A 27,983-nucleotide genomic window follows, 5' to 3' on the forward strand; every position below is an offset into this window, starting at 1 on the left:
ATAACGTAGTTGTTTTTAGACATTTTAATGAAGACATCTTGCATATCAAAACTTTTAAAACACAATATAGTTTAACACAATCATAAAAAAGACAAACCAAACAATTTGTTGTTTCCTACTTTAATTAAGCTATATCCAAGTGTTTAGCAATGATTTTTGTTGAGTGTTTAATTTCTTGACTAAGTTTAGTTACAGATTTTCTGGTAAAGGCCAATTAAACTTCAGAAGAGGATATAAACACCTGAATCTTCTTTTCCCTGATTTGCAAACAAGAAATGGGGATCAGAGATTTTTCATTCTCTGTCTCACATCCTCATTCAAATATCCATTACACCCACTGTGTGTACATGAAACTTTAATCATGTAGTTATTCATAAAATTGTCGTGTTCTGTGATCCAGACATATTCTAACAAGTTCATCCGCAGGGAAGTGTCCAGATACTTATCTTCTGCCTCCAGAGCAGATCCCATCTTCCTTCCTCCTTTAACATAAAGTGTCTGAATTAATCCACTGATCTGCCGGCAGCAGTCTTTTGGGACTGTGAAGACTTACATCATCCAAAAAGGTTGTCTCATATCAGGCAGGACCATCTGGCCATGGGCCATATCCAGATAGGACCACACTGCCATGGCTGGCTGTGACTCAGAGGCTGACCTGCAGCCAACAACACAGCCACTATGAGGTAGAACAGAGAGACGCCTCTGCAGGCAATTACTCTGCCCCTCTACACGACTGAGGTCATTACAGGCCAGAGGCGGCAGAACGGGGGGTCTAAGTGGGAGAAGGGATTTTAGCTTTACGCAAAGGTCAAGCCAGATAGTAGCAGGTGTGCAACAGCAAGAGTTCGTGCTCACACTGAAAAATTCCATGTTCCTCAAACTCGTGAATTTTAATCCAGGAGCCGTTCCTGCAGTTTATTGTTTTTTGTGGTCGATCTGGCTCAAGGCTTCCACCGGGTGTTCACCCAGCTCAGCGTGTAAACACTGCTGGCGTTGAGGACATTCTTGTGCAGGAAGAGGTGCGGCTTGGCCGGGTCACTGTGCACATGGAAGAGCCGGAAATCGGCCCGTTCCAGCTCCTTGAGCAGGCTGAACCAGTACCGCACCACTGACGGGTCGTCGCCGCCCACCTCGAAACCAGCCCAGTGCAGGTGAACCTCCAGCAGCATCTGACCCACCGAGTCCAGAACTCCCTCCAGGACCAGGTTCTCCAAGATCTTCCACTCTGCGCTCTCCATGTCCGCCTTGAGCACGTCCACCTAGAACACGCAGAAATGGGAACAAATGAGCTTCTGTTATTGAAGTGGAATGACACTAAGCTGTGGAGTTATCGAACACGAGAGCTATTAGAAGATGAACATGGACACGTGAAGCTTGGCCTTTGTTCTCGCTGTAGCAGCGTTAGTGATGGATTGGGCGAGAGAGCAGCTCTCTGTGCTGGAGCCGAGTGGAAATGTCTCATAAGATGAATGTTAATAGCAGCCGTAGGTCATGTTAATTTAAAAAGACTCATACAGGCCCAAGGTTTAACCTCAGGATCCCGGGGTTTATCTGAATTTCTAAACATGTGCATTGTCTGACCTTTACTTGTTTTGAAAAGCAGCACTGCTATTATTCCATATTTTCTCAGCTGGTTTATTATGTGGCCACTATATTAGCAGTGATACAACCTGGGGAGAGATTTAGATTAGAGGATTTATCGGAAGACAAGGCCCACGGTATTGTCAGGTATTATCACGTTAATTCTTTGAGATGCCAGCCAAAGGAGAAACTTGTAGTTCTGCCTTTGTGGGACACGCTCACATTTCCACAGCTCGACGGAGAACATCGTCTGGCACCGTGACAGCACAGATATTAAAGTAGCCAAGAAATTCCTCTCCTACTGATGCCTTTGGTGGGGCTCCAGAATTCCCAGGCCTCATTAGTGGAACAGAGCGAGTCTCAGAAACTCAGAAACGTCTTATCTGTGAAGGACCCGTCCAAATGTTGTCCTGTGTCCTCCCCACGGGCCCAGAGAACTCCCACAAGCAGAGATATGTTTCTTAATTGGACAGAACTCTTGTGATGGAAAAATTATGTGGACTCATCGGGAGGTTATGTATCCGCTCGTCTCTGAGGGAATTGTCTGTGTGTGTGTGTGTGTGTGTGTGTGTGTGTGTGTGTGTGTGTGTGTGTGTGTGTGTGTAGCGGGTTGCGTTTGAGTGCTTCTACCAGGATTGGATGTCGTTTAGACGCTGCGTTTTTTCTGAGTAAGCAGTTCACGGAGCTTCTTTCTGTCTGAATGACTTTTTTCATTTGATATAAATTGCCTTCCTGTCTCTATGGTCCCCGATTCGACGCTGCCAATATCAACTCTCTCTGCAGGGAACTTGCAAACTCTGGCAGGACTCCTGTCTGCGCTCAGCGAGGTCCTTATGGTGTCGGGGAGTTGGAAACACGACTCTCGCTGCAGCCCTGTGAAGAGTCAGCCATGCTCAGTCATTCACTACTCCTGTGATGAGCTGCTTTCCCTTTGGCTGGAGAGCAAAAGTACATCCAGGGATATTTCATGTAACAAAACTAAACTAATGTGCATGAATTTATGCAGTTTTAGTCTCATAAACTTTTGAATTGTGCCAAGTGTCATTTTCAAGTAATTTGTTGAGATAAACAGCTGCTTATCTGAGTATAAATATTGGAAAACCTGTCTGCCGGCACCTCTTAAGCATACCATTTGCTTAAACCGTACTAAAACTGTGTAGAACTCTTAGAAATGACAAGTTGTTGTTTTTCCTTTTCTTCCAGCAACTTTACGGTGATCATAAGTTCATCCACCCATGAATTATCTACACCGCTTTTACTTAAAGGGTCGAATGGGGGAGCTTGAGCCTTCCCAGCTGGCTTTGAGATCTGAACCAAGAACCTTGCGACCGTGTTGTTACTTGACAAGAGGCTGCGTGTCGGACCACCTTCAGTAGCAGTTGTTATGTAACCAGGAGTAGAAAAAAAACTTTTTACAGATTTAAACACACACGATTTAATGTTGTACTTGGAAAGACCCCTCCCAGGCTAGCTATGTCCTCCTCAAACAAACCCTTTCAACCTTTCTGATCAACATTCAGCACCTTTTCCATCATCTAAACTTTAGCCGCCCTTAATTGTCCGATTCAAATTCCAGAACCACTCTACTTCAGGAGTTGATCGACCTCCAGAGGATATTTCTGTGTAAAAATGACGTCGTGCTCCACAGGAACCCCCCCCCCCCCCCCCCCCCCGCCCACCGCTGAGAAATTAATGTGAGACTGCAGCAAAACACTTTTCACACCCGGTGGACGAATATTTCCTCCCGGTGACTCATGCAGAAAGTGATCAAAATACCCTTGGTAATTATCTCTGTGCTGCAGTCCTTTGATTAGGCGGACGCTTCACATGGAGACACATTTTTAATTTAGAGATGAGAAGTTCTCTTGAGTTGAGAAACAACTTTACATGGACGTTTTCACATTGGACTGTCGATTAGGCTGAACAGTTATCTAATAGTGGGTTAAATTTGATGCAGCTTAATTGTTTTAAAGGGAACTGTTGGACCTTGGCTGAGGTATAAGCTCGACTGTCTAGTTTATTTCTGCAATGCACTTGCTCACCCATTCACATCAAACTGGCAACAGTCAGGACAGACTGGGAAGAATAATCTATGTTGGATGACCACTGTGACATGTCGTGTCCGACTGCTGGACCTCTACTGAAGAAATACAAGTTGGTTGTGCTTGTTTTTCTAATGATCTCTTTTGGCTGAGCAGTGCTGATCCTGTTGCACGATCCAATTACAGACACGATCAATGGTCCAACGCCCCGTCCCTTTCATTAGATGCGATGTGACACACTGCCGCTGACGTTTGTCCCTGTTGTGAGAGAGTCGGCAGTCTCAGCTGGTCACCACAGCTCCGCTCAGTCGGTGAGTCATCGGCCTGAGTTATTGAACCAAAACCGAGATAAGAAACGCTGCATAAATGCATATTTCGACCTTTTCCCTCTCTCCTGTTTCCTGCGTCTCCCGTCACAGAGGCTGCAGAGGCTTTACGGTGAAGCTGTGTCTGCTGCTCGCTCCTCCAGCACAATATGTACTCTCACAAACCTCACCATGGGGATGCATGTGTGTGGGGCTCTGCATTTAAAGCAGGTGAGTGCTGTCATCCATCAAACAGCATTATGTAAAAACCCACCACCCAGTCTATTTGTCACACACTGAAAACACCTATATATAATATATTTAAAAGGTAAATATATAGAAGTGGCTTAGACGAATATGTAATCTATAGAATTCCTTTTAAAACAGAAGGACAAAGGTCAGCATTCAGCCTCGCAGCTAAAAAGGGGCTATTTGAAAATACCTTTACCTAACTGTAAGTGATCTGTCATCAATCCATATGCATCTGTATCTAATAAAGCTAAGATTCCTTCTCATAAGGAAGAGATAATCCATCGATTACCTGTGGCTTCTTTGACCTTGAATCATTATTCAGTCCGGTCCTCGACGGGGATGTTTACCGGATCTATAAGTGAGCGTGTGTTTATTAGTATGCATGCAGTCAGGGCGCTGTGTGTGTGATTGAGCATTTATGCAGATTCTTATCTAATGAGGTGGACCCTCCGGGGGGAGGGGGGGGGGGGGGGTCTTTAAGGAGCATTGAGGAGGACAAACAAAATTATATATGTAGGTTTATTCACCTTGAGGCAGACAACGGACAAGAGAGGAATAAAACATGCTGAACAGGATTATGTTGGGATGCACAGGAGGGTGCTTGTGTCTGCATGCAGCTAATGAGTAAAGCTGACTCAGCAGCAAATAGAAATCTGTTCTGTGGTTTTTACAATCTGGGATTAACTCTAACCTGTCTGTGCCCGAAGTCGTTCAGGATGGTGGCCAGTTTCTTCGTGTTGGCGTGCTGCCGTTGGGCCACGACGGCCGGGTTGGGATCCCTCCAGTCCACCGAGAGCCGGTGGAGCCACATGTCGGCCTCCTGCAGGTGAGGCTGCTTCAGGCCGGGATCGAAGCAGTGGACCTCGCAGCCTGCGCTGGCGAGGGAGCGCTCCAGGGTCCGGTCATCCTCCCCCAACCTGCAGATGGCAGAGGAGAGGAAAATCAAGCCAAGTGTCCAAGAGACAGAGATTGAACTGCAAAACTTTCTTGGAACAAGCCAGTGGTTTGAGCGCTGGAAGCTGTGGAAAGTAATGAATGTCCACATTAGTATTGTTTGATCACTTGGGAGATCAGTCATTTAAATGATTATTATGTTTTTACCGCTTAGTGGTTCGTGGAAGGACGGGAAATGGGCCAAGAAAGAACCCATTAAAAATTTGGCATGGATCCGGACAAAGAGCAGAATCCAGTTTTTTTTTCTAACATAGCGAGATGGGTCGTTTATTTTCTACATTTTCATGGATTTCCTGGAGAAGAATTAATAGATCTTGATGAAAACAGATGGTTGTTATTTGAGAAATCCTTTGGAACGAGTGGTCCAGATCTTCAGATATCATATCGTCATGTATTTTAGAATCTTTTCAAACGATGCCCAGCCTTGGACAGTATGAAATGTGGCTTCACAACTTTAACACGTTACATTTTTCACAGAGAGACAAATAAGATCTGCGGCATTTTACTGAATGAAAGTGGATTCTCACCTCTAAATAAAACCATCCACATTCCTGTCGTCTGATCGCAGCACAGGCCAGAGCACAAAACAAGATGAGGCTAAATGCATTTTAAGGCTGGAATGTTAGTTTAACAAAGACAACATTTGATCAAAGACCCAAAAGAAGCGACACAGGCTCCACTTGTCACAAAACCTTAAATGCACCTGAGTTAATTCTTGGAATAAACTGTTACTGACACGCTACATATCAAACTGTGTGATCCTGACATGAGCGTCACACTTTAAAAGCCACAAAAGATCCATCATCCAAAAAACAGAGATCAGAAGCTTTCAGTTGAGGGGGATGAGTCTTGTTTCTCTTTCTCCCTTATGTCTGGTTTCTCTGTTTGATGTTCCTCTCGTTTGTTCTGCTCCTCTACCTGTCCCTTCTTCCACTGGTCTGCTTCTCCATTTTGAAATATGACATGTGTAAATGAAAGTAGACGGGCACATTACCACGTCTTACTTTTTCGTCTCCCTCACTTTCCCCACTCCCTGTGCCACCGCTATGTTATCTCTATCCCACTCCTCCCTCCTCCAATTCTTTCTCTCCCTTTTACCTCGTTTCTCGGTCGCTGTCTTCGCGTATTCCCCTGCGTCTTATTTGTGCTGCGGCAGTATTCTGTAATTGTGGCAGAGGGAGTACATTTCACAGTCCGTGTCTTTTACAGATGGGTCCCTGAATGCATCCCCCACTAGCTGTAGCGGAGAGATTGAGATGCAGCTAGATGTCTCTTTTGTACCACTCTAAATAGTTCTTCCATTCTCTGGTGAGTTGGGATTTAGATGACAGGGATCAGGGGATTACTCATGTATAGGGGGCGGTTGGGGGGGGGGGGGGGGGGGGGGGGGCATCAGAGGCTCTCCTGGATGACTATGCTGGTAAAGGAGGGTCTCTACCTACTGTGATATCCTCTCTCATGACACCACAGAGTGTACGAGGGGTGTTGCTGGATGAATGGAAATGGGATATATGAAGAGATCTTGACTGGATGCCATGGCAAAGAGGTCTATGTGTGTTTGCATGTGTGTGATATGCAAACCTCATAGGCCGAGCCCCGGATCCCGCCTGTCCTCACACTGAACTGTTATGTCAACAGCCCGTCTGGATGTTGTGATCGTCAGAGACGTGTCTGGTTAACAAACGTTGGGTGGGCTGACAAGCTGTTCGCCGACTGTCCCGCCTCGTTTCCCTTTTTCGCCCTCACTCTTCTGTCTTCTTATTTTTCTCCACCTTTATTTTCCTGGAGTCTTCCACATGGTCTGTATGTGAGAATCTCAAACTCAGTAGCTCCCGTCATTTCCCTGAAGTTTCTTGCCAGCTTCCTCGTAAAGTGTTTCATAAAATGTCAGAGTGAGCCCATGTGAGAATCTTATCTTACTCCTCCTTGACCTTGGTTGCTGTTCTGGTTCATTCTCAGGACATACCCCTCCCATTGTATCCGCAGACACCGGCTGATCTCTATTAGCACACTCAAATGTTCCAGGCCAGGAGATGTAGCATATTTTCCTGAGGCATACACCTGAGGTTGTAAACCTTGAAAGGCAACAATAATCGAGAGCTCTTGGTGATTAGGGCCAACGATGGTGTCGATGTTCCTGCAGGCTCTACCCAAACTCCACCCCTTTAGCCTGAATGAGATTTTCCTGTTATTGTGACATCACTGACCTGAACAATGTCCTCCTGCATTCTTCACATGTTAAAGACTTGACATTTTCTCGACATTCTCCTCAGCTCATGTCTAAAAATGTCTCACTCCTCTCTGTCCTTCTACTCTGCGTCTATTCCCCATCCGTCACCACACATTGCCTCACATTAGCATAGTGTGATCAGTGAGTGATGAGGTGCAGATTCTTTTTAATTCCCTGGCTGTGCTCTAGCCTACATTACTGCTCCACATTCCCACTCCTGCCACACGGCCTTCAGTCTGCAGTGAAAGTCGTCCTGAATGGACCGTTTTTCAAACTCAGCGAACAAAACTCTTTTCAGCGCTGGTTGGGTTTAGTCCAGAGATGACACACGTAAAAAAATAATTCAAAAGAGACAACTGAATTTGAGAGAGCTCCATCTGTTACCGTGTCCTTCAGGGCAGATAGAGAGACAGTCATTAGTTGAAGGAGACTAGTTTTTTTTTTTTCCCTACTTCGTATCTGAGAGAATTGGAAAGCGGAGAAATGCCAATTTGACCCCGACAGGCTTTTATCAGGTCAGACATTTTAGCTTTTTGAAACCAGAGAGGCATCAGGGATGGTGATATCATTCATTGCTGCTCACTTGCATGAAGTGTCTCAGTAAACCAGCCCAGTGAGCTACAGTAGCATGAACAACATGGTAAATGGTAAATGGACTGTATTTGTGCAGCGCTTTTCCAGAATCACCGAGCGCTCAAGTTTTACTGTACAAGTCACATTCACGCAGCACTTTTTCTATCACATGCTTGATGGCAATGAATGACTCATCCTCAACATCCTCATTAGGTCGAGTGAAAGAAGAGAAAACAGCGATGATGATCAAAAAGCCGCAGTGAAACAGTGTGAAGAGGAAGATGACAGAGGGACGTTGGAGAGGCAAACGGTGGATAATAGTTTTTTTTTACGTGATACACTCCACTTCCCCCCCAACCCTGCACCATGCGACAGACCAATCACAGAACAGCTGCTCCTCCTGCCCGGGTACACCCGTCCCGAGGCTCATCTAGCAGCATGCAAATGAGACGCATCTAACATACACACACCTGTGAAAACACACAAAACGATGCACACAAATTCGACAGTGGACACACATTCACGCGTAATAGTATTTGGCATTTCTATAATTAAAGCCAGTCTAGTGTGAGGCAGTGGACTATATAGAGTTCAGGGTTTCGTAAGTCTCTTGTTCAGCAAAGCAGAATCCTCCTGAGAAAAAGATACTCTGCACACCGGAATAGATTCAATGGTGGGACAGAGGAGTGTGTGTGTGTGTGTGTGTGTGTCTGTGTGTGTGTGTCTCTACCATGAATCTAGGTCAGACAGGGGACACGGGGAGGAGAGAATCACTTGCCGTATCTGGAGGAGTGGAAACTTCACAGAGAAGTTTGACTTGATAAAACTGTTACGCTCGGCTCTCCGGGTGTTTCTTTTGTTACTCGTAAAGTTTTTCATCTGCCTTAGTTCTTTTCTTGTCAGTGCATTAGCCAGAGTTTATGGGTCGACAATAGAATTAGACTCTGGAGGTCTCAAGGGATCAGTTACATAGGAGGGGGAGTGGTACTGCAGCTTTCATTGACTGTGCGCTTCATCACATTTTTACTCGGGTCAAAAGTTAAAACGTTTGCATAAATCACCGACAGGACTCACAAAAGAGTTCCTTTTATTTTTTCGGTGTGCTGACATGTTTGCACGAGTGGCTTTCCATCCATCAGTCAGCCAGAGGATATCAGAAATCTTTTCCTCCGATCTCTCCGTTTGACCCCTGACACGTTCTCCTTATGGAGGCACAAAGCCAGAAGCAGCTGTAACCCTGTGCCCCCCCACCCACAATACATTCCCACATGAATATCCGAGCCCTGCCTGCCCTGCTGCCGGTGCACCTGTGCCGTCTCTCAACAGCCAAATTAAAAGGCTCCTCGCTCCTGAAGCTAAATCGCCCCCTGAGACCTCTGCAGCCCTCCAGCACAGCGGAGGCCCAGCAGGACGGGACGGAGCTGATCTGTGACACAGAGTTTAAACAACTTTCCGATCTTGAGGAGGCCAAGCCGGATTTTATTCGAGATTTCTTACAGCTCGCTGAGAGGAAGCAGATTCTCTTTACTCTCATTGCACAACAATTTAAATTGTCTGACTACATGGCCCTGAGAGTTCAGCTCAATACTGAATGAATAAAGTAAAATTAGTCTCTGAAAAGAAAAGACTAACAGGGGATGAAGAGGCAGATACTCTTCCTTCTGTATTGTGTGGAAAATAGACAAATATGGTCATCTGTGATGTGACTGCATCAGCAGTTGTGAGAAGATAAACTCTTCCACAGCCATCAACAAAAAGCAGATGCTCCGAATAACTGTGGCATCTGCAGATAACTCACTGACAATGCACATCCCAGCCTGTCACAAAGCTAAAGTACCGACTGCAGCATCAGATTCACATTCAAGACTAAATGGTGACCTTGTTCATGTAGTGGTTGAGAGGACTGTCAAGATATCGAGTGTTATGACCCTAACACATTTTTTCAAATTGTCCCATCTCTCTTTCCTCCCCTGTCTGCGCCGTGATTGGTTGCTTTGCAGAGGTAGCTGCCTCCAGATTGGACCATTCCACGATAGAGGACTTATAAACTCAGGCTGACAGCAACCTCTCTCTGGTTTCTTCCCACATCCCAACAAAGAACACAGATGTCACACAGTTCTGTGAATGGAGATAACGGGTTAGTTAGATCTGCCTGGTTGAGGTGTAGGTTTTGAAGTAGCAGCAGTGGTAGGAGGGGAGGGTGAGGCGAGGGGTATTCAGCTGCAACGTGCAACTTCACCACTAGATGTCAGTAAATTCTACACACTGAAACTTTAAGGGAATATTAGAGATTCCCTTTGACAGAGTGCTGCTGCCTTTCTTGGGCTTTGGAAGACTGGACAGCCTCATATTTAATATCTCCAGGTTTCCTCCAGGGGACACGGGCAACTCATAAATCTAGTAAAACAAGAACATGTGTGAGTGTGAGTCTGTGTCTGTACACACCCAAAAGAGTAGATCCTGCAGTGTTTGCTTTGTATCCTGTGGGTCAGGCTGTACTTCGGGTCCAGGCACACAGCCCACGCGTCCTTCGACCCCTCTGGAGCAGCTTCTTCACTGGCCAGCGATGAACAAACCACCTGGACACATAAGAATATTCACATTTGAACCTTTTCAGATAACAAGTAGCAAAACTTATTTTCAAGTTCCTATGTTCCCTGAGTCCTGCCTTGTTAGTATAATGGAAGAAATTAACCAAACAAGTACTATGTTAGGGGGGGAAAAGGTATTTCCACTGGAGGAGTTTTATTGACTTCTGAGAGAAAAAGAAATTAAAAAAGAGCAAATTGAAAAAAAAGAAATTAATCCAAAAAGGAAATTAACAGGATAAGCACTCCTGGCCGGAGGTACTATATTCTTGGACTGTCCGTAGGTCTTTCCCATTCTTGTGAAATCGTTTGGATTTTGTGAACCAAGGTCAAGGTCGTGTTGGCCTCACAACACAAAACATGTTTTTGGCCCCTTGACCATATCTCAAGTCGACCTCTAGGGAATTTGTTCTTGGACTAAAAGATTGACTGATTCAATTTCATTGGTCAAAAGTCACAATGACTTCATATGTGCCTGGGAATTTTTTTTTATGTAGACTGTAAGTGCTCTGGTCGGCGTACAACCACAGGAGACAGTTGAATTCTATCATGTGATTCTTTGTGAGGTTGTGTAAACATTATCCTTATGTACAATTCAACCATTTACAGACCAAGAAACTAGTTTACATTGCTCTAACAATTTTCCCACAATGTAACAGGCGAACTGCGATATATCCAGTCAGTAATTTACTGTGGCATCTGTTAATAAACTATTCATCTCTTGTTAACTACTGTTAATTAAAAAAGTGCCTTCAAGAAAAAGAAAAGAAAGTATTAACCTGAATTTCTCAGCTTGGTCCGACCTAGAGATTCTCTTACTGTAGGTTTGCATGGGTGTATCTGCTTAATGTGCACGTACACGTAGTAAACATGCCAGTGGGCTGGTTTTATGTTGCACATCTGCAGATTCACCAGTGACTAAGCTTTAGCACTGCTCAGATGTTCGCTGTCTGGTTTCTTTAAGCTCCAGCTGCTGCTGAGGGAGGAATAATATTTGCTCAGACATGATGATATGCATCATAAATATGTCTCTATCTCTACTGCACACTATTAAAACGTGAAATAAGCGAATGTTTGTGGGCAAGCACGTGTGTCACATCTACATAAATGCAAAATAAAAACAATGGAAAACCGAGAAATGATTAGCTCTTTCCCAAAATATCCTGTTGTCAGGGAACTATGAGCTTTACTATCCCCGCCTCTTATGTAATCCCATCTATTATTCACTAGAAATGGAATTTTTTCCCATTTAAACCTTCATTATGCGTGTTTACATTTTGAGGCAAACACTTTTGAGTGTTTTGTGAAGGGAGTTCGAGTTTTACAGTTTCAAATCATCTCACTCAGAATCAGTATTCTTTGCTGCAGCCGTGAGAATAAATGTCTCCCTCGATCTGAACTTCCAAAGACTGGTCAGGCAGGAAGAGACCGGCCGAGTCAAGAGCAATGACACCGTCGAACTGAGAATAAAAGGTAGTCAATGTGTTTTTTTACAAGCAAGCACCACGCCACAACAATTTGTAATTCAAAAGTCTGAGCAGATACTGGATGTTGAAGAAAAACGAATGGATGTAGGTTTTGAAGTGAAGATGTGTCTGATAGGCTGGTCTGAGGGGGGGATGTGAGAAGGGATGAGGGAGGAAAAGGGAAAAAATGAAGGAATGTGGGTCGGGACAACTGGAAGGTGTGACATTCTTCGTCCTTTACGCTCGACTTGGGTGAGGAGAGAAAAAAGGATGTGGGTAAGGACGCGGGTAGAAAAGATGTGGGTAGGGACGAGCAGAGGTATGAATGAAGAAGAAGGTGAATGAATGAAAGGAAGAAGAGGAAAGGTCCACCATCTCAGAGGCCATCTGCTATTATGTGATGCCATTTCAGCAAAAAACATAAACAGCAGCAGGAGTGTGGGTTCAGAAAGACATTTTGGCTAATCTCTATTAACAGCTATCTGCATTCAAATAAAGATAAACCTTATACGATTGTTCAAATTAGAAACAGTAACCAGAAAGCTTCGAAATCCCCCCCCCCCCCCCCCTCCTGCAGATCCTGTATATTCACATGCAGGATCTGATAGTGATTAATGTTGGGTGAACAGACGAACAGAGGTGTGGTTGAGACGCGGCCCAGCTCACTGTCATCTGCTGTAAAGAGCACAACCACTGTTCTCTGTGCACGCGGGTGCTGCAGTAATTTATTTAAACGAATCTGAAACACGCTTTTTTATGCTCATCATTGTTAATTTGTTCCAGTAGAAATAATTCAGCAGCGCACATGCACACATACACGCACACATACACACAAACACACACACACACACAATGCTCGGTGTCCGGTGAAATGAAAAATCACTCTGGATTATTTTTGCCACTTCTCATCCGCAGACGTATCGGTGGCATCGAACGTCTTCACAGTTCCACTGAATACTGACCTGAAATAATGTTTACATTGACAATACATCAGAATAAATGAACTGTCATTACTGCTGGGAAGCTAATCAGAGACAATCAGCTACACTGCTTGTGATCATCATAGTGAAATACAGGCAGCAGGGTTTCCACAGTTACAGTTATCCCACTGTTATCTACTTTACTGTATGTGATCTTAATAATACCATGGACTGAATGGGGTATTTTCTTGATAAGTACCTTTCAGGCTGTTGAAATACTTTTGATAAAACTTTCTCTTATCTGTGTCTGTGCACGTAAGATTCACCGACTGCTATCGATTGGACAGTCGAGTCACAAACCATCTCTCTGAGTAACAGCTCCACCAGCCAATGTGTCACTCAGCATTACAGCCCAGGACGCTGCTATGCCCCAACTAACTCCTTCCACCCTCGCCTGTCACTGTCTATGATCGACAGTTCCCTTCAACAGCCTCCCACACACACACACACACACAAACACACACAAACGCACACACTCGAAGACAATCGCTGTCTCTCTGTTCCTATCTTGTCCCTTCCTTTCACACACAAAATGCACAAGTGGCTGCGTACATCTACACACACTCACACACACACACACACAGACACGTCCTGAGGCTAATTCATTGCTCGCTGAATGTCTGCTTTGTGGAAGATACAAAATGAGTGCTTAGTCATTTGGAGTAGAATACTGTGCTCTGCTGTGTGAGGGGGAAGAAGATAAGTTGCTGATTTATCCCCGAGTCAATTTCATGACAATAAAAAATCTAATCCCCCCCCCCCCCAAAAAAACCCATCTGTGTTTTTTCATTACCGTCACAATGTGGCACAGAAAATTAGGACTTTCTCAATCCCTCCGCAACGATCATATTATCATATCGAGCTTCTTGATCTATTTGCAGTGATTTAATTTACTGCCGTAGTCCGACAAACAAACCATAACATCCCGCTGATTGAGTCTGAATGGAGGGGCTGTGGGTTCCATCTGTATGGTAATCAATGGAGTGATGAATTATGTGTGAGCGGCCGAGCAAGACCAATAATCTCCGGCTGAGCAGAATGCGAAACGAGGCGCTGGTGGTTTACTACACAGCACGACAACAAAGACCTGTCAAAATAATGCACTTCCTGCCCCACAAAGAGCAACAACTTATCCCTTTTCTATTTGTGTATCTGTTTAGAATATTTTGGTTTATTTGACCTTGAGGCAGTGAATGTCAAATGCACAATTAAAGATGTTAGGTTCCTTGATGGGACAGAACAAAACAAATTACCACAATGCAGAAAGTGAGCAACCAGGGGAATTAAAGCCAAGAAAAAAACATACTTTAGTTTCCCTGTGAAGACTTGTTCTGATTCTCTTCACATAAAGTCAAAGGAGACAGTGTTATGCCATTATACATAATAGAATTGTACTTCTTTCCCCCAGACTCATGAGGTCTTCAGGATGTTTGACTTTTCGACCACCGTCGTCAGTTCATCCTTCAGTCCCAATAAACATTTGTGCCACAATACTTTTGCATGGACGGACAGGCAACCCAAAAACCTGCAGCCTCTGGCTATCGCTGCTGGGGAGGCATAAAAACCACTCCATTCAAGTGCCTGTGAGTGGTTGATTGATGATGACTCACTTGTGGTGTTGTGATGTAGCTGAGGAACCTTTTGGCCTCTTCCTCCAGAGAATGACTCTCACTGGCCCATGGCTCCAGGTCTATGTGCCACCGCGGAGTCTGTACACACACACACACACACACACACACACACAGAAACAAGAAAGAAAATTGAAAATTAACTCAAATCAAAGTAGGCCACTGGTAAAACGTAATCAGTGCAAGGACTACAACAAAGGGAGCTCTATTCTTTCAGGTATTAGAAACCACTCGTGCAAAGCCACTGATGGAACTAGGTCACAATGTGCTCAGAGCAGGATTTTCTTCTCCACCTGCGTATTAGTGACAAATAAACTGCTAAAGTTCATTGTGCCATTGTTATCTCAGTAAAATGGAGGCTGCTGTTTATTCCTATACGTGTCCTGTACTGTGAGGTATGGATTATAAATAAAGTTCAGCTGTGGCTGACAGCGGGGAGAACGAGACTTCACCATCTGCCGGCTGGAGCGGAGCCTGGTGAAGAGCTGCTGTGTGGTCACATTCCTGGAACCTGGCGGAGCACCGGCCTTATGCAGGAATGTGCCTGTTTGTGATCAGAGGAGACGCAGAGCTGTGAAGATGCATTTGTCGATTGCACAATCATGTCTTGTATCAGATGCTACCAACCGGCGTTGATCAGCAGCCGAGGTGTAAATGATCCTGTGTGATTTCATGGTCGACAGCTTCCCTCCCGCCTGTGTGAGTGGTTGATGAGCACCGCAGCTTGTGTGGTTGTTCACAGATCATCTCTGGCCTATCTGGGTGGTGTTTGGGTTTGTTCGATGCCGCGGGCACTTGTGGAGAATGATCTGTAAAAGGTGCTGTGGTGACGTCAGGTTTGTTTAGGAAAATAACCTGATGTTAGGATTAATTCCCATCTTGTGTTTGAACTCATTCCCGTGTTTCCATGTGTTTTTTTCCTCTCTGTCTCTCCTCACAGTTACGCCCTCCGCCTCAGCTTTGTGATGGCACGCAGGATCCAGCAGGCTTCATACTTCACATGGTTTCATATATAATCACTGACAAAATGAGTTTGATTTGCCCTTAAACTGCAGGTTGGAGTCTTTGATTATCTTCTGGATCGTGTGAGGATCAAATCTGTCATTCGTTCATATTCACTTGCGTAACAAGACAGTGGATAGAATGGAGTTGTTCAAGTTTACACAAACACAAATTAACACAACAAACCAAATAACCACACTGAGGAGAGCTCCCATCAAATACACGTATAGATATTAGATTTTATAAAAGCAGCACAGACCTTGTGCTTGTTGAAAACAGTGGTTACTGTGGGATGCTTTTTACCTCAGCCTCCACATGGTGTGTTGGTTTTTCAGGTCCTCCATATAAATTTCGTTCAGACCACATCTCTCTGTCAAAGCCCACAATCTGACAACAATCCCCGACAACAACAAGGGAAAAAGAAACACCTTTCCAAACAAACGCTGCTTTAAAAATACCCCGCTGTCGGCTGTTTTTTTTATAGACACTGTATGTCAGTCTGTTGTTTACACATAAACAAGAAATATCTGGCTTTCTGCATCAGGAGGACACTGAAAACTCCCCGAGCTCCCTGTCTCCACGCTACCCTTTTCATCTCCTCTCCCAGTCCCGGCTGCAAAGCTCAGCTGCCTGTCAGGCCCGGTGCGTCAGCCGGGTGCAGGTTGAGACAGGGCTGCTGATCACAGGCCAGATATCTGGGACAATCGACTCACTGGGAGGTTGCACTGTGTATAAAGTGGAGGTGAACAGGAGCAGTGGGGGAAAAGTGGAGAAGCAAACGGGTCGAAAGTCACGCACAGACACACACACACACATATATCTCTGACCTTTAGAGGAGAGTAGAAAATAAAAGATTGAGCACACCTTGGGAGGAGGTGTGCTCGCAAGGTTTCTAATTTAAAGACTCGACTGGAGAGAAATATTGTCCTGGAGTTGTCGGACAGATTTATTATTGTTGCGGCTTGCAATTGATTTTTTCATGTGAACAAAAAACAAGATCTAAAATAAGTTTGGTGCATTTAAAGTGTGACATTGGGAATTTGTGTCTGTGTGTGTGTGTGTGTGTGTGTGTGTGCACACTATGCCTCTGAGCTCTCGCTAAACTGCTGAATCATCACCGAGCGTTGATGAGGTTGGTGTTAAGCCCCATGTTCAGTCAAGTTACAACAAGCCGTCAGCACCTCAGGGACAGAGGAGGAGAGCAGTGTTAATAACAAACACAGGAAATCATTCAGAACGGACGAGCCTCGGCTGTTCAGACCTTCACCCCCATGACGTTAGATATAAATCCACACCCAGCCCGAGCCCCTCACCCCGGCTGCCCGGACATGAACGGAGAGATGAACATCAGGAATTAATCAGGACGACTTTGATGAAAAGTTTTCAAAGAAATATTTACATACGTTAGCTGCTTAGAAAGTTAAACATTGGAATTAGTTATCTATTCATATTATTATTGTATTATATGATGAGTATCAGAGCCATATTGAGGAAAAACAAATGCTGTAACTGAGCAGAAAGTCGTAATATTATGAGAATAAAGTATAATTGAGAAGATTTTATCATAATTTCCCCCCCTGGTATTTCCCCTGTAAGTGTCTCTACATTAAAACTGGACAACAACTGAAGAGCCAGCTGAAACGACCATGAGTGACAGAAGTGGATGTAGCTGTTAAAGTGGAAACACTGGAAGAAGGTCAAAAACTAAAGCTAAAATTCCAATTGAGGTGAAAGTGCTGAAAAAGAACTCGGAGCTGAAAAGCCGGTTAAAGTGCGAGAGACAAACTGAGCTTCAGTTGAAGGTCTTGATGGAAATCGGCGCCAATTGAAGAAGAAGAAAAGGAAAACATTTCCAAAGAAACTGCCAGTGCGCTGATAGATAGAAATGTATAACCTGAAAGGTGAAACCTACTGAAGTGGAAGTTATTTCAGGAGGAAGTGGATAGATTTGATTTAATTATATTTAATTTCAGCACATTACTGCCTATCCTGCTCATTCTATTTCTCAGGGATATGAAAGTGATGGCTGCTTGTTGATCTCTCTGTTATGGGGCCTCTCTGCAGGGTCTGCGTGTCTTCATGGAGCTGGGTGTGTTAGTGGATCTGTGCCTCCCAGCCTGGGTGTGAAGCAGCCAGGCCAAGCGTGAACAATCCCTGGGGGAGGACAGGGTGGATGGGTGAACAAGAGGTGACGGGGAAAAAACACGTCTGTCGGAGCGATGAAGGGGAGAAGTGAGAGGTAGAGGGGAAGAGGGGGAGTTTAAATCAAGGACGGAGGAAGAGGTGGAGTTCTACACCTGTGTATGGATTGATGCCGAGAATAAACCAAGTCGATACGAAGCGGTCGATGGCAGCGTGGTCAGAGCATCAGAGGAGACACAGCACAATCAGCGCTCAGGTAAACAAACAGAAGCATATCAAATGTCACAGAGCAGCCGGCCACATGAGCCGTTACTGCCCCTCTGGAATCCGTAGGGCGATGGAGGGAGCGCTGCCAAGTCAGGGACTGTCTGTCAGCAAAGAGCCAGAGCACCTGCTGCTCATTTTATTAGGGCCCGAGCAATGACAGACCCTGACAGACGTGAGGCCCTATTGAAATTGTAAGGATTATTATCATAATTATTATTATTATTCAGGCAGAAATAAATTCAGTAATTAAAAAAAAAAAATTTAAAAAATTTTTTGCCTGAATAATAATAATAATAATAATATAATAATCCTTACAATTTCAATAGGTCCTCACTGTCTGTCAGTGCCTGTCAGTGCTCGGGCCCTTATAACAACAATCAAAATGATGTCTCCTTTTTTCCTTTAAGTGGCCATTCTGTTTTTTCCCCCCTTATAATTGATCTTATACAATCAGTGTAATTGTCAAGGAACCTGTTGCAAAAACAAAAGCTTGAAGGTATTAAAGCTGTAGTAGTTAGGATCACTCGTTTTATTTGCATTCCTCTCCTTACCCTCAAAGGCTGCCAAGCTCCATGTTAGTGGATGGGACATGGAACCATCTAAAAGGTCAAAGTACAAGCAAAACAATTTTTTTTTCAGAGATGATTTCTGTCCTTTTAGAGTAAATGTTTGCGGATGAGTAATCTGATGTCATAATATATAAATGTCATGATTGACAGCTGAGACTGACTCATGATTGGCCGAGCACCTGCATTGCTCCGTCCCCAGAGCTCTACACTGTGCAAACTCTGTCTCCAAATGGCAGGGTTCATATCCGAGATGTTTTGACTCAATCCATCTCGAAATTCAATCTATGATATAGATTTAGGTTTCTATTCAGAACTCAGTCATGTGCCAAATGAAGGTCAAGACTTGATGGACCAGTGAAGAGGTGGTTTAATGAAACAGCAGGCGGCTCATTTACAATGATCTTCCTCTGTTTTCTTGTGGATGGCGAAGAGACTTGTGCTCCAGTGGTCTGTGCTGATGGCTTTTTAGGGGAAAATTGCAAAAAGCGGTTTAATGTTACTTTGGTGCAATGCAGCAAACAAAACTCGTCTGTTCCTTTAAATACAAAACTTAATGCCAGTCGTTGTTTGAAAGAAAATTTTTAATCTATCCAGTTAATCTTGAGTCCAAGTGAAAACTGGTCAACATCTGAATAAACTAAAACCATAAAGAATTTTTATTTTTAGATTTGAATGGATTTGCAGTGTACTATAGATCTGCAAATGAGTATCTTTTATTTAAAGGTCAGGTCAAACCTGTTGATTCAAATAATGCACACCGGGTATACTTTGAACAGCAAAAGCAACAGGTTTCCCATTATCGTCTCATATTAAAAGTATAAAAAAGAGAGTGTCAAATAAAAGGACTTGTAAGCTCCCGGTGTAGCTCGACATTATGACACACACATGATAAACAGAACAAATCAGCCGCACTAAGCTCCATCATTCCGACTAATCTGGGAGATGCGTGGAGACTGGCAGTCAGGCCCGACCCAGCTGTCTCCGCTTCCTGCAGTCGTCTCCACTCCCTCGGCTCCTCGGCCGATCCCAGCTCACTGCCAGAGCACTCTGAGACACAGAGAGGGTATAACAGAATTAAAGCGGGGGATTACGCTGATCTTTTTTAATAAAGGCAGTAATCTCCGAAGAAGTTGAGCCTCAGTCTCTGGGGCGGAGCCATGTGGGAGAAGCCTGTGAAGGAGTGGAGGGCTGAGGGACACGTGAGCCGGGTGGTGGTGGTGGTGAAGGGGGGGGGGGGGGGGGGTGGCACAGATGGAGGATGAAGATATGGTGTGTGTGAGAATTGGTTGTACAGTGGTGCAGATGAACGCGACACACACATTCCACACACACACCCTCCTGCAGACTTTGTGTCGATTGCCGCCCATGTGACGTAAATGAAGGTGGATCGATGGCCGGTGCAGGTCGGTTCCCCCTGAGCAGTTTCTGTCATCGCCTCCGTGTGGTCAGCATTTTGTGTCCACGTTGCTCAAATCAAATCTGACCTCCCTCCACCGTCTTGCAAGTGCAAAGCTGCATGTTTTCCTGTTTTTGCAGGTGCATCACAAACATCCCGAGTAGACTGTATTCAACCCAAAGAACCGGGACAAGTGGCTCATCGATTACGACCTGTGGTTCCGTTCAAGTGTTAAACGACATCTAGCAAATGTTGGAGCATCTGGCTCTTTAGCAAACGCAACAAAAATTTGCTCACAAAATGCTCACTGCTCTCAACATTTCCCGAAACCTCCTGCCAGTCTGTGTGAAAATATCGAGCGAAGATTCGAGCAGGTGGTCACGTAGAAGACGTTTCAATCATGGGACAGATGCCAAACTGAACAAACCCTGAAAATAATACAAATATCTCAAGATGAAAAAGACGAGCTACACAGACAATGGCGTAAAATTGGAAAGACAGGGTCCTTGTAGATGTGGTGTAAACTAAGGGAGCTGTTTGTGGCTGGGTTTTATAGATTCCTATAAAAGTCATTTGTGGTTTCCAACTGACTCTGAGCGTAAGAAACTGCAGCTCTCAGCAGAAAACAGATAATCACTCTCCCTCTTCCACATGCATGCACACTCAAGCGTACATATTTTAACACACACAAACACAAACACACACACACACACACACACTTTATAGTCAATCATTTGACTTGTCCCAGCTCGTGCCATCAACTGTAGAACTGCTCTGTTGCCTTATTTGATTGACACTGCTGAGGACACATTGTCTTCTGATTCGATCCCACTGTGTTGGAGTCGGGCCGAGACAGATGGGGTCTTATGGCGGCCCTTCGGTTAAACGTGGACGTGTGTGTTGGAGTTTTTCCACGGAAGTATCTTCCTGGACAACATCCCAGATATGAGCTCTGTGTTTGACGTCTAGTTGGCGGGGGCAGCGGACACACGCCGTGCACAATATGATGCTTATACTTCCAGAGACGTGGCTGCAAAGACAGAGTTAAACAGACAGAGGCGGTAACTTTCATTCTCAACTTTGATTTCTTACCCGTTTGTCTACTTGTGTCTTACACAGAAATAATGACTGTGTTTTGAAATCAATAGAGGAGGCAGGAGAAATGTGTATTTCCAGCCACGTCACATGATGATCGGCGACGCTCCTGGTTGTTTGGAGCGATTAGCGGCCCGTCATCATTATGGAGCTGTCTGCACCAGCCCTCAGCTCAGAGTCAGTGCTTCTAATTTAGCATCCCCCGCCCTGTGCCGTCCTCTCTATACATTCTGCTTCCTCATTATAGCTCGGCATCATCTATCAAATTAACATCGCAGATTTAGAGCAGGAGACGGAGGCAGAGAGACGGAGGCAGAGAGACGGAGGCAGAGAAATGTCCTTTCTAAGAAGAGGTAGAGTGTTTCAGGCCCGAGAGGACAGCAGGCTCTTTAAATGGTTGTTCTTCAGGTTCACTGGGTTTTCTCTGTTGCTGCTGGGACTAAGTGGTGGCGGCTGAGCGTCTCTGTTGTCTTTGCAAGGTAAGGTGAATGTCAAACGCAGCTGAAATGGGTTTCTGCAACACAAACACACACACAGACACACAAACCTTGGGCGTTTCTCGCGACACACAAAGTGCCCTTTGGCAGAGACAGGTATTCTGTGTGAGTGCTCGTGCACGTGGATGCAGCGGTGTAGGTGAGGATGAGAGCACGCGGGCGTCTTGTTTCAGAGGTCAATGCACCCATTCACATCAGCCGGGAGGGAGGCCGCGAACTTTCTGGAATGTTCCAGACAAGGCCTCCGTGTCTGAGGGGGAGCATTGTTCGGTCAGGACCCTGGACTTGACGGTTTGACACTGACTTTCCCCCCCCCCCCCCCCCTTCCTGTGGGCGTCTTTATCTGATAGCACACAACAGACCCTCTGTTTATTCAGTCAATAACATGAAGTGCATTGAGTGTTTCTCCATGAGCAGCACAGGGATTTAATCATCTTGCCTTTTGGGGTGTTTATACAGAAATGCATTTTAAAAGTCAGGATCAGAGGAGTCGACTGTTGACTATAGTTGTGCACTTTGCTTGGGGATCTGGTTTCGGGATGGGGAAGGTTTATTTGTGCTTCTTAGCCGGATTCCAGGTCAGCTTGTTTTCTTTAGGCCTGACTTTGATACTAATCTCACTTTGGCATTGTTAGTTTGGGCATTTGATCATTATGATGCCAGTGTGAAGTTCCAAAACCTTTCAAACCTAAAGGCCTCTTGAGTCTTGGCATGTTTATTTTCCTGCCCTGAGTTATTGGGGGGGGGGGGGGGGGGGGCAATCAAGAGGCGGAGCCTGACCCAGGTGACATCAGCCTCCCAGACGCTGATGCCTTGTGACTCCCCGGTTCCCCACATGCCCCGGCCAGAGGTTAAAGATGCCTGAGAACTGACTCTGGTCACACCTTTGGGATTACAGAAGTCAAACCCCTCTCATTCTTTTCTAAAAGCCTCTCGCTTTCTCTCTCCCCTTCTCTCCCTCTCTCCGAGACACGACCAAGGTCATTGGGTTTCTGCATTCGAAATTCCAGCGGGTGCCTGACACTGGTCCGGCTGGCGGTGGTCGGCGCAGACGGTACAGAAGTCGTCTTATATCTGTTCTCACTATTGCTCTAATTACTTTTAGTATTTAGTAATTAATACTTGCCAATAGGGTTACGGTTAGGGTTCGCTAATCAAAATAAATAATTTGAAATATAACACTGTAACCGAGAGAATACAGGTGGCCATGCCCGTGTATCTAGACCCCCTCTTCACTTTTTTCGTGGTTGTTCTAAAATAAACAAATAGTTTGTACATCTGTCAATCTGCCATTGCTGTCAACAGGATAACAAAGAAAACCGTTCCTACTAATTGATGCTATCGCCCGTAGTAAGGCCGTAGTAAACATGACAAGAAGATCAGAAACTGCACTGGGGGGGGGCACAGATTGCCTTATGTCATCTCGACATCGCTGGATGATCACTGCAGTGGGGTGTGGGGTGGGGGGGGGGGTGCCTTCTGTTTTTCATGTTTTAAAAACTGCGCGGCCTGTCTCAAAGCATCCCGTGGACATTCTTCTTCTCTGATATGATCCGCGTGCTGCCGGCCTGCCTGAGTGGGTGTGACATGTGAGTGACAGTCGACCCATTTGAGAGAAATCTCCAAATCTGGGGAAAAGCCTGCCCATGAAATGGTGCCGTCCTCCCACTGTGGAGCGAGGACATTAAGAATGGATAAGACGGCAATGGGCTACGCGTGTAGCAGTTTAACATTAATAAGTCATTCCTAAGCTAATTTGGAGCAGCTGTGTTTGGCTCCTTGTGGTATATGTGAGGGGCGGGGGGGGGGGGGCTGGAGGAGAAAAGTTCAGAATAAATCACTTCCAAGCTGCAAACTGATGATACTGTTTTCAGAGATGCACTAATAGGCAAATGCTGGTGGGGGCCGAGGCAAACATCAGCATAGTCACATTCATTGTTGGCAAGTTTACATGACGTTTTAACTTAACGCGGGCCAGTGTGGCCTAGGGGGTAGAGTGGTCATCCTCCAACAACAATGTTGGCGGTTCAATCCTCACTCTTCCCCATCTGCATACCGAAGTGTCCTTGGGCAAGATACTGAACCCCTAAATTGCCCCTCATAGATGTTGAATGCACTAATTGTAAGTCGCCTTGGATAAAAGCGACGGCCAAATGAAATGTAATTTAATGCACCTTTAAAAAACTGCTGCTGGAGTCTCTGCAGGTGATATTTGCGTCTTTTGTCCAACCACCTCACACAAGCATGTTCTCTGCTAGTGGCAGGAGGGGGAGTGGGAAGCACTCGTGCAAATTTGTGTGAGTGTGTGTGTGTGTGTGTGTGTGTGTGTGTGTGTGTGTGTGCCACTGTGACTTCAGGGCCTTGACGTCTGTTTATTACTTTGTTAAAGTCAGGGGGCTGGGTTATCACTCTGCTCTATAGTCTCTGTCTTTCTCTCCTTCTGCCTCCATCTCTATCCCTCCCTCCATCTATTGCTGCGTTTTTTTTGGCCCCAAACCGGCGGCTGCCTCCAAACAGTGTGGCAACAGAGGCACATGCATATAAACAGTGTGGCAACAGGCGACTAGTGACTATTGGCTGTGCACACAACTACTGTATGAGCTGTATTAACACCCACTGGGACAATGAGGATGACAGAGGAATCTACAGCTGCCCCCAGTGTAGACAGACCTTCACACCGAGACCTGTCCTCTTGGATAAACACCATTTTAGCATATTTAGTAGAGAAGCTGGTAAAGAGTGGACTCCAAGCTGCTCCTGCTGATCACTGCCCTGCTGGACCTGAAGATGTGGCCTGTGGTGTCTGCATAGGGATAAAACTGAAAGCTCTCAAGTCCTGTTTGGTTTGTTTGGCCTCTTATTGTGAAAATCACATCCAGCCTCATTTTCAATCACCTCCTTTTAAGAAGCACAAGCTGGTGGAGCCCTCCAAGCTCCAGGAGAACATCTGCTCTCTTCACGATGAGGAGAGGAAGATTTTCTGCCGCACTGATCAGCAGCTGATCTGTTATCTCTGCTACGTGGATGACCATAAAGAGCACGACACAGTGTCAGCTGTAGCAGAATGGCATGAGAGGCAGTGAGAGCTTGGGCTGAGGAGACAAACAATCCAGCAGAGAATCCAGGACATAGAGAACTTTCTGAAACTGCTCCAACAGGAGGAGGAGGCCATTACTGGCTCTGCCGATAAAGCAGTGGAGGAATGTAAGAAGTTCTACACTGATCTGATCCATCTGGTCGAATCCGAGACATTCAGGAGAGTCGGGAGGAGATGATCACTGAGCTGAAGAGGAAAGACGATGAACTGAAGCAGCTCTCTGACACAGAGGATGACAACCAGCTTCTAAGCAGCTACCTCTCACTGTCACCACTCAGTGAATCTACACACTCATCCAGCATCAGGATCCGTCCTCTGAGGGTTTTGAGGATGTGACAACAGCTGTGTCACAGGTCAGGGATTGACTAGAAGACATTATGGCGGAGACAGAGACAAATATTCAGCTGTTTGTGTGTCAAGTGAATGTTCTATCAACCCGAGAGAATCACTGTTTGGCCTCAGGTCCTCAGTAGATAGTCTGACTGGACCTTGTTACTGGGAGGTGGAGGTGGAGAGGGGAGGAGTTTGTGTAGCAGTCGCATACAATAATATAGCCAGAGCAGGGTGATCAGAAGTATCTGCATTTGGATAAAGGGATAAATCTTGGTCAGTTTATAATGTTGGCGATCAGCTTGATTGTAGTGGTGGATCCTGATCCCGGACTATTATTCTACTACTTTATACACAATATGTTTCCTCAGCTACTGCTCACTGACAATGATTCCTCAATTCATGTACTTTCCATTATGTTACACACTGTTTATTCTAATAAGTGTACTAATGAATGCTCTTATTTTGCTGATGTTCCCAGTTACACACGGCATCTATTGCACTTCTGCCCGTTCTGGGAGATGGATCCTCACATGTGACCCTCTGAGGGTTCTACCCCCCCGTTACTAGTTTTTTTTTTAGGTTTGACTCTTGTTGTTACTAATAAAAATGATGCAGAAGTTGGTCTTCTGTCAGTTTTTGCTGTGGATGTTGTATTCAAACTACAGAGTTGCAGGATCCAGATCTGACAATACTCGACTAATTGGCTGGTTAGTTGGTTAGTTGGTACGTTAGTCAGTTAGTTATTTAGTTAGTTAGTTTTTATTATACTGAACAGTGTAGAATGAACTGAAAAATCCCATTTTTACCAAAGTACGCTGCAACTCACTGAACACCAACGTGGTCTCCTCTCAAGAATCTAGATGATAAAATCCAGAAATTGTGGAAAGCTTGATCACTATACAAAACTTTACTGCAAAGAAGCTTTTATAAACTAATGTTCACCTCCCCTTTATGTCATCCGCTGTGCACGAATATGTGAAGTAGAAGAGAGGAACTAAGAAAGGTGTGGGTTAGAAGTGGGAGGAGAAGTCTGACATTGGGACGGACAGGAGAGAAGAAAAAGCCAGAGTAGGGATGAGAGCACGGAGAACGGGAACAAGGTAACATGACAGAGCAAAAGAGCGAGTGATCGTCGAGATGAGAGGGAGAGAGAGCGAGAAGAGGAGCACCCACGTAGAAAAATTTAGAAAAGAGAGAGAGAATTAGTTAAATGGCAGCAGCACAAGACACAGACATTTAGTTAAGGGCCCCTCCAGGGCGTCTTATGTGACAAATTTTGTATTAGGGAGCACGGAGAGAGAGAGCATATGGTGAGATGCATTATTGATGGTGCAGGAGGGCCGATCTCTCAGTGTGACATAATAGCCCTGCAGTGATTTCCACAGCATTTCAAACTCGGTTGGTTTTAAATCATTTAAGACAAACGCGAGCAAGAAAATCTCAAAGTAGCAGAGGCAGGGGATGAAACAGGGAGGAAGCGAGAGACTGAGGAGAGACAGACTTGTTGTGCTGGGGGGGGGGGGGGGGGGGGGTTGATGGAAATTGGCCGTGAAAGGGGACAAAAGGGAGACGGATGGACGCAGGGATCAAATGACAAATTAAAGGCGACTGAGACGGAGAAAAGAGCAGCGATGAAGCAAAGCGAGGGGAAAATGAAAAGCACAAAAGAGAAGGAAGTGGGAGTTTGTTTAAGCTGGTGCTTTAACACACCCTTCAAAGGTCAAAGGTCAAGCCCATGGAGTGTGTGTCGGTGTGTGTGAATAGCTGTGCTTGCCTCAGAGGACATTGCATCTGGAAATTACGGCCGACTTTGTGTATAGATTTGCAACTGATGCAGCGCGGCCAGTGTTTGTGTGAAGGTGACAACTGTTTAAATTGTGCCCATAAATCAAAAAAAAGTGTAAATGCAGCTTTTCTCCGGCCGCAAACCCGAGCTGACAAACTCTATTTTTCAACTTCAAGAAGCGTCTCACAGGCGCTCATTGAACATGCATTGATTCTGGACGCCTGTTCTCCCCTCATCACCCTCCCCGGGGATTACTGGGATTTGAACCGGCGAGTCGCAGACATGGAGTGAAAGCTCTTTATTGAGCTGCTCTGTCTCCTGCTGCACTGATTTAGGATCAGAAAAACCTTACAAGAATCTTAATCGCAGCAGTTTAGGGCTCAGAAGTTAATGGGCAATATTAAAGTGAAGCATACCTTTCTGTGTGGGCTGAGAGGAGCTGAGGGGTTCTCTCCGGCCTCGTCCCTCTTCTTAGCCGGATTCTCCTTCTTCAGCGTTCGAACGTAAGAGATCCTCTTTTTGACGCTCCTGTCCCGCTCCTCTACTTCTGCAGACACCCTCCTAGTTCTGCTTTGTTGGCCCAGGTTCTGATCGGACAGGATGGGACGTCCCGCAGCTGAGGGACGTCCCGGGGGTTCAGATGTCCCAGACCAACCTGTCTCCAGGATAACATGCACGCACACGCACACGCCAGTGAGCAGGACACCCACACGCAGCAGCAGTCCCAGGGATGGTCGCTCTCTGCCCATGTCCATTCACGGTATTGGTCCTCTCTGTCTCTCTGACTCACATCAGTCCATCTCCTCAACTAGACGTGTTGGTTGTTCCATTGCTTTTTCTTTCCCATTCTTCATATCCTCTTTGCTTCTGTTCTCTTCTCTTCTTCTCGTGCTGCCTCTCCTTCCCTCCAGGTCCAACGTCCACCATCAGACCAACAGAGTTGAGTTAATGAGTCAAAAACACACCAAGAATCTCCCCTGCTCACGAACCAGCACACGTGTGCCTGCTCTGCATCTCAACCTGAGCGATTGTGTGCATGTTGGGGTGTGTGTGTACTTGTGTGTCATGAGGCTCTGCATTACATTACACTGAGAAGAGGGATGTGTGCCGCCTTCTTTGAAAACTTTGGGAACTCCCTCCTCACACACTCCTATGTCCCCCTTTACCCCAAACACACACGCCCCTTTCATTTTCCGTCTT

At 45.4% G+C, this 27,983-nt stretch overlaps 1 protein-coding gene across 1 annotated transcript; it reads right to left on the minus strand.

The window, feature by feature from the left end:
- Position 1: 1 nt before the first annotated feature.
- Positions 2-27,983, minus strand: mettl24 (methyltransferase like 24). The gene is made up of 5 exons (XM_053445940.1): positions 27,200-27,983; positions 14,582-14,680; positions 10,383-10,516; positions 4,872-5,097; positions 2-1,259 (listed from the first exon to the last, which is right to left on the minus strand). Exons 1-5 carry the CDS (start codon positions 27,536-27,538, stop codon positions 942-944), a joined length of 1,116 nt encoding a protein of 371 aa, XP_053301915.1. The 5' UTR covers positions 27,539-27,983; the 3' UTR covers positions 2-941.

Source organism: Pleuronectes platessa, chromosome 17 (genome assembly GCF_947347685.1).
Source record: "Pleuronectes platessa chromosome 17, fPlePla1.1, whole genome shotgun sequence".
Classification (NCBI taxonomy): domain Eukaryota; kingdom Metazoa; phylum Chordata; class Actinopteri; order Pleuronectiformes; family Pleuronectidae; genus Pleuronectes; species Pleuronectes platessa.